Genomic DNA, 5,963 nt, shown 5'->3' on the forward strand with positions numbered 1-5,963 from the left:
TTACACTGAGACTTGAATAATAACCATATATTACAAAGAAGCTTACGAAAGAATCGTCTTTAAAATAGTTTTAAATATCTAACTTACTAGTTCAATTATTGTCACGTTCTTCAACTGTGATTTTTACAGATGAACGCAAAAAAAAATGTAATAAAAGCTAAAAGATAACAGAAAATATATAATTTTAATGGTGAAGATCATACAGATAGTAACAGCATTCGCGAACTACTGTCTTGCTTAGATAATAATATCATAGTTTCTTATGTAAAACTTGTTTCAATTTTGTTTGTTTGTTGTTTTTAATTCTTATTGCAATTTACGAGCAAATTTTCTCTACGCTTCCGTTCTTTTTCTTCTTTATCCAATTTATGTTTCAGTCAGAAACACTCTCATGTTTATCGTAATTTTGTAAACAATTGATCTTGTATACTTATGTACATATATGTATATGAATTCGATGGATGAATTTTATATTGTAAGCCCTTATATAGATAAATACAAAAAGTAAAAGCAAATAAAAAGAAAATTGACTTTTCTTGACTCTTTATTTTCTAATCTCTTTTTTTAGCAGGCGAAGTCAAATCGGTTTCAAACTCTTTTTGATAACGTCCCAATTTTTGTTGAATTAGATACAGTGACTCACGGCTTATTTGATGCAACCAAACAAATTATTAAAATATAAAATATATTTTATCGTATTTCCATTACAGGAAAAAATCTAAAACTTTTTTATTTTAAATAATAATATAACATGTTTTATTTAATAACAAAAAATGTTTCTTCATAAGTAAGATATGGCAAATTAAAATAATTCAGATACAGTTGTGAGGTCACAGCTTAAATGATGCACTAAATTAAAAGTATTCAAAAAACATAAACACATTAATATTTCGATTTAATGATTACGGCTAATACTTAGTGGGGTATCCCTATTGATTTAGAACAGCTTTTAATCGGGAATTCATAGATTCTAGAAGTTTTGCTGTATAATCGGAACTAATTTTATCCCTTTCTTCCTGCAGCGCCCGTTTCAGATCAGAAGCATTAGAAATATTGTGATTTCTGCCAGTACTGACCACAAATTCTCAATAACGTTGAGATCTGGACTCTGTGCAGGTGTCTGTACTACATGCGGGCAGTTCCAGATAAGCTAAGTTTTTACAATACCAGACGCATGCTTGGGGTCGTTGTCTTGGTAGAACCTAAACGCATCCCTAATGCTCATTTTATCCGCACTTTGTACTAAATTATCTTTTAGCAGATCCAGATACATCTCTTTATTCATGTTTCCTTCGATAAATGTTAAATTTCCGACAGCCGAATAGGACATGCAACCCCATACCATCACACTGCCCCCACCGAGTTTAACTGTAGAGCGCAAATTACATGGGTGAAGCGCGGTGTTTGGTTTACTCCAAACGCAGAACTTCCTTCCCATCAGTCCTGAAAAGGTTAAATTTGCTTTCATCCGCAAAAACAACGAACTTCCAGAACGAAATGTCTTTGTTCAAATGTTATATGCAAAACTTTATTCTTTGTTTTTTCTATTGCGAGCATTAATCAACGGCTTATTTCAATCAGCTCTTCCATTAAAATTTTCTTCGCGCAGAACTCTACGAATTTTTTCTGGATTACAGATCTTGCCTAAGTATTTTTCGACTTCGTCTGTTAATTTTGAGCGCTTAAATCGGGTTTTTCTTTAACTTTGCGAACAATCCACCTCTTATCTGCATCATCAAGTGTTTTATTTGGCGCAGATCTGCCCTTATCATCTATCCAGTTTTCGTGGTGAAACCTTTCTATAATGTGCTGGACAGTTGAGGAACTAATAGCAACAATTTCTGCAATTTTTCGTTGGATTTTGCCCTATTTATAATGACGAATAACGTCGTCCCTTTTTTCAATTGAGGTCCGTTTTCCCATTTTAAAAAATTTAATTTTTTTCAACTTTTCTTTAAAAAAAATTTTTGAGAATGATTTAAGGCGCTAAGCTAAGCAGAAAAAATACATTTCATCGTTATTATATTTTCAGAGAAAATATAAAATACCCTGCATCATTAAAGCTGTGAGCATATTTTGCTGAGAAAACTATTTGATTCTCTATTTTTTTCAGCAAGCTTTGTTTTTGTTATTGTTCTTCCTGCAGTGGTAAATAGCACATACATATCTCATTACAATTCCTATACATTTTTTTATTAAATTTAATAAATATCGAATCATTTTATTTTTTCCAAAAAAGTATTACCTGCATCAAATAAGCTGTGAGGCACTGTATAAGTAAAGTTTATATAATCTACCCTGCAAGATGTGCCTAACAGAAAGTCCAACATATTTAGGAATTTTGAGATGGACACCAACTCATGAAAACTTATTTGAACCTTATTGAGGAAACGCTTTTCTACCTTTCTTTTATGTGTATCATCATTTGAACATTTACACTTAAAAACAGTGCAAGAGCGAAAGAGACGACGAATATTTTATTCTTTCAATCAGTTACCATAAAAACATTAAGAGGATCTATAAATATTTATGATTTGCCGCCTTATGTTTTTTAAATATCAGACAGTTACCTGCTACACAGAATTCCATACAATTAATTATTATTCTTCAATAACAGATACCGTACGAATAACATCTAAAGTCGCTGCCCTTGATAAATATTTAAGTCGTTGGCGACAGAAAAGTGAAGTCGTTTGTCGTTGTGGTCGAGTCGTGCTGTATGTGTCTAAAGCATAACTGAATGTTGAATAAACTAGCGAGGGTAGCATAGTGGCAACATTGTTTAATCGGTCATCAGCTGTTTCGCTTGTTATGTCAACAGAAAAGCGGAAATGTTTAAAAAGAAGTGATAGTACATAATTTTTTATAGAACTCATTTTATCGTTCTTTTGCTCGTTTCACTTCGTTAAGCGAAACCGGTTCTTGATAAATTATATATCAGCAAGTAAATTAACAAGTTTGTAATTTTCTCTGTTTTGTTTTAATTGTTTTTAATTAGCCACGAACGGTATACCCATATATTTTATCCCAAGTGCTACTAAGGCGCAGTTTACTGTCGGCTTTTCATCTGAAGCGTCACGTTATTACACAAGTGTGCAAAGCGCGTATTGTTCCGAATCGTGAATATTTTGTTCAAAACATTATGGCGAACGTTGAAATTCCAGGTCGCGCACTACATTATGTGCTGAAAATAGGAAATCGTGGTAAAAATGCTTTCTTCTTCCGGGATATACTTGGCATGAAGGTATTTAAAATAAACGGGTTTTTCACCACATTCCTGTGTACTCATAACTGAAAGTGATCGAGGGCGTGTTTTGTTCGTGCCTCACTAAAATATACATAATAAAATAGTGATACGCCCTCGTACAATTAGGAGTGCCACGTGAAATTTATAAACTTCATTCGTCAGCACCCTTAATTCCTGAAATAATTTTTATTGTATTTTTCCATTAAAGGTGCTTCGTCATGAAGAATTTAAAGAAGGCTGTGAAGCGCAATGCAATGGGTAATTTATTCTATTAGATTACTTAGCTTTTACTCAAAAACTAATTAACACAAAAAATGACACACTTAGACCTTATGATAACCGATGGAGCAAAACTATGATTGGGTATGGTCCGGAGTCATCACATTTCGTAATTGAACTCACCTATAACTATGGTGTAAAAAGCTATGAGTTGGGTAAGGATTTTAAATCTATGTATTTTAGAAAGCACTGCATGTGCAAACTGAGTTTCACAAACAACCGATAGTAAATGTGATAAAATCTTTATTTCCATTGAAATATTTAAAATATATTAGTAACGCCATTAATAACGCAATTATAACAAGCAAAAAATACATGATTAATGCCATTTGATTATAATCATGAAAAAAACTTACATTTTTAACTGACGCACATTTTGCGTATAGCTGTCGATATAATTAAAATGAATTTAGAATCGTATTTACACAATTTTTGTTTTTATTAATCAGGCAATGACTTCGGCGGCATCACTATTAAATCGAAGGAAGCGCTTGAACGTGCGCGCTCCCAAAACTATCCAATTACAGAGGAAGAGGATCTACATGTGCTCACATCACCAGATGGCTTTAAATTCTTTATAATTGAAGAGCCACAACCACAGAATGCTGATCCTGTGCTAAGTGCCACATTGCACTCAAGCAATTTGGCAGCATCAAAACACTACTGGCATGAATTATTGAAAATGAACGTAGTTGAGGAAACCTCGAACACAATCACGCTATCATATGGTGAAAATCAAGCATCTTTACGTTTAAAGCAACTTACTGAACCTATTAATCGCGCTAAAGCATATGGACGTATTGCGTTCGCAGTGCCATTAAATGTTCAACCAGCTATTGATGCGATTATCCAGGAAGCCAAAGGTACTATATTGACGCCATTGATTACACTGGACACGCCGGGCAAGGCGACAGTACGTGTTATCATCTTAGCTGATCCGGATGGGCATGAAATATGCTTTGTGGATGAGGAAGGCTTCTCCGAACTATCACAAGTACAAGAGAAGGATGACCAAAGTCTTACAAAGTATATACAAAAGGATCCTTTCCAAGACAAAGACTAAATATGTTAGTTTGCAATAGATTGTCTATTGTGTTAAGTTTATAAATATATTATACTCGTTTCTATTTAATATCCAAATCATATGTAATAAAATTATACATGCAAGTAATATAGAGTCTTAAAAAATATTTAGTAAATCTCCATTATTTCCACTGTCCCGATATTAATTCCTCATACGTACATCTCTAAATTATTACTATTAATCGCATTAAAAAATTATTTTTTTCATACACCGTAAATATGACTTTTATTTTGGACTTTTTTGTCAACTCTCTAAATATCTACAGAAGATCTCTTCGTAAAGTATATCATTTTACTTGAGTGCCACTTAAAGGCGCACATGATGAAATCATGAAAATTTATTCCGACTTGCATAAGAGATGGAAATTTTAAACAGCTATATCCATTTAAATATGTTCTAGTAAGCATTGGGATAGGAAATCTTGTAATTAATGCATTTTATTGAAAGCTTAGTTGTGTGCTTGTACATACATATATACTTAAGCGTTAACGTAACTAACAACAATTACTTTTACTGTCATATTTGCTATTTTACTCATACATATGTACATATGGGCGATTCCATGGTAACTCGCGTTGCAATGAGAAAAACTGTTTAGGGTTTAACTAATTTTCTTTTTTACGAATTCAACTCTTAAAGATGCAAAAAGGGCTTACATTGGTTTTTATTTAAATTCATTTAAAATTGTTTATCACAATAAAATAAGTATCCAAAACGTAGTAAAAATAATGGTGATTCGCATTGCATATTTCGGAGACTATCTATCATAGAACCCGCGAAATTAAACACATAAATCCGTGTTTGATATTTTAGTATGTTTGAAGAGCAAAGAAAGGGGAGATTTATTTCATCATTGCGGTTAGAGGAATGTCGTGTTGTTCTTGTTGTAGCAGTGTACTAGGCCTTGCCAGCGCAGTGTAGTCACCGATCGTCATCGTCTTACCCATTTAACGGTAGGCCCAAGGAGCGTGCTGTTTCGTCCAGGGGGAAAGGGGTGTGTTTATGTCCAGGGGGAAAGGGGTGTGAAGCCCGTGAAGAGGAAATGCCGGCAGCTGAAGCTCTTCGTCTGCAATAGGTAGTGGATAACCTTCTATTCGAGGATCAGGAGCTTAGGAAGGTGGCGAGAGTCCTCCGATGAATGACATTTAGCGTCTATCTATATACTGTGCAGTCCAGTAGTTGCAGCCATATTTTGTCCTCGATCTCGCCGGAGTAGTTAAGGGAATGTCCCCTGACTCACCTGGGAGAGGGCTTAGGCTCAAGGAAATTATTGCCATTCCCATGGCAGCCGATTCTATAGGGTCCGCCATATAACTTTACGGAATTAAAAATGCTATAAAAAAGAAACTACTC

At 34.0% G+C, this 5,963-nt stretch overlaps 1 protein-coding gene across 1 annotated transcript; it reads left to right on the forward strand.

The window, feature by feature from the left end:
- Window positions 1-2,810: 2,810 nt before the first annotated feature.
- On the forward strand, window positions 2,811-4,716 carry LOC129239106 (glyoxalase domain-containing protein 4). The gene is made up of 5 exons (XM_054874408.1): window positions 2,811-2,944; window positions 3,033-3,244; window positions 3,456-3,505; window positions 3,575-3,681; window positions 3,976-4,716. Coding segments are annotated over exons 1-5 (984 nt in total). The 5' UTR covers window positions 2,811-2,943; the 3' UTR covers window positions 4,590-4,716.
- The last annotated feature ends 1,247 nt before the right edge of the window (window positions 4,717-5,963 follow it).

Source organism: Anastrepha obliqua, chromosome 2 (assembly GCF_027943255.1).
Source record: "Anastrepha obliqua isolate idAnaObli1 chromosome 2, idAnaObli1_1.0, whole genome shotgun sequence".
NCBI classification, from domain to species: domain Eukaryota; kingdom Metazoa; phylum Arthropoda; class Insecta; order Diptera; family Tephritidae; genus Anastrepha; species Anastrepha obliqua.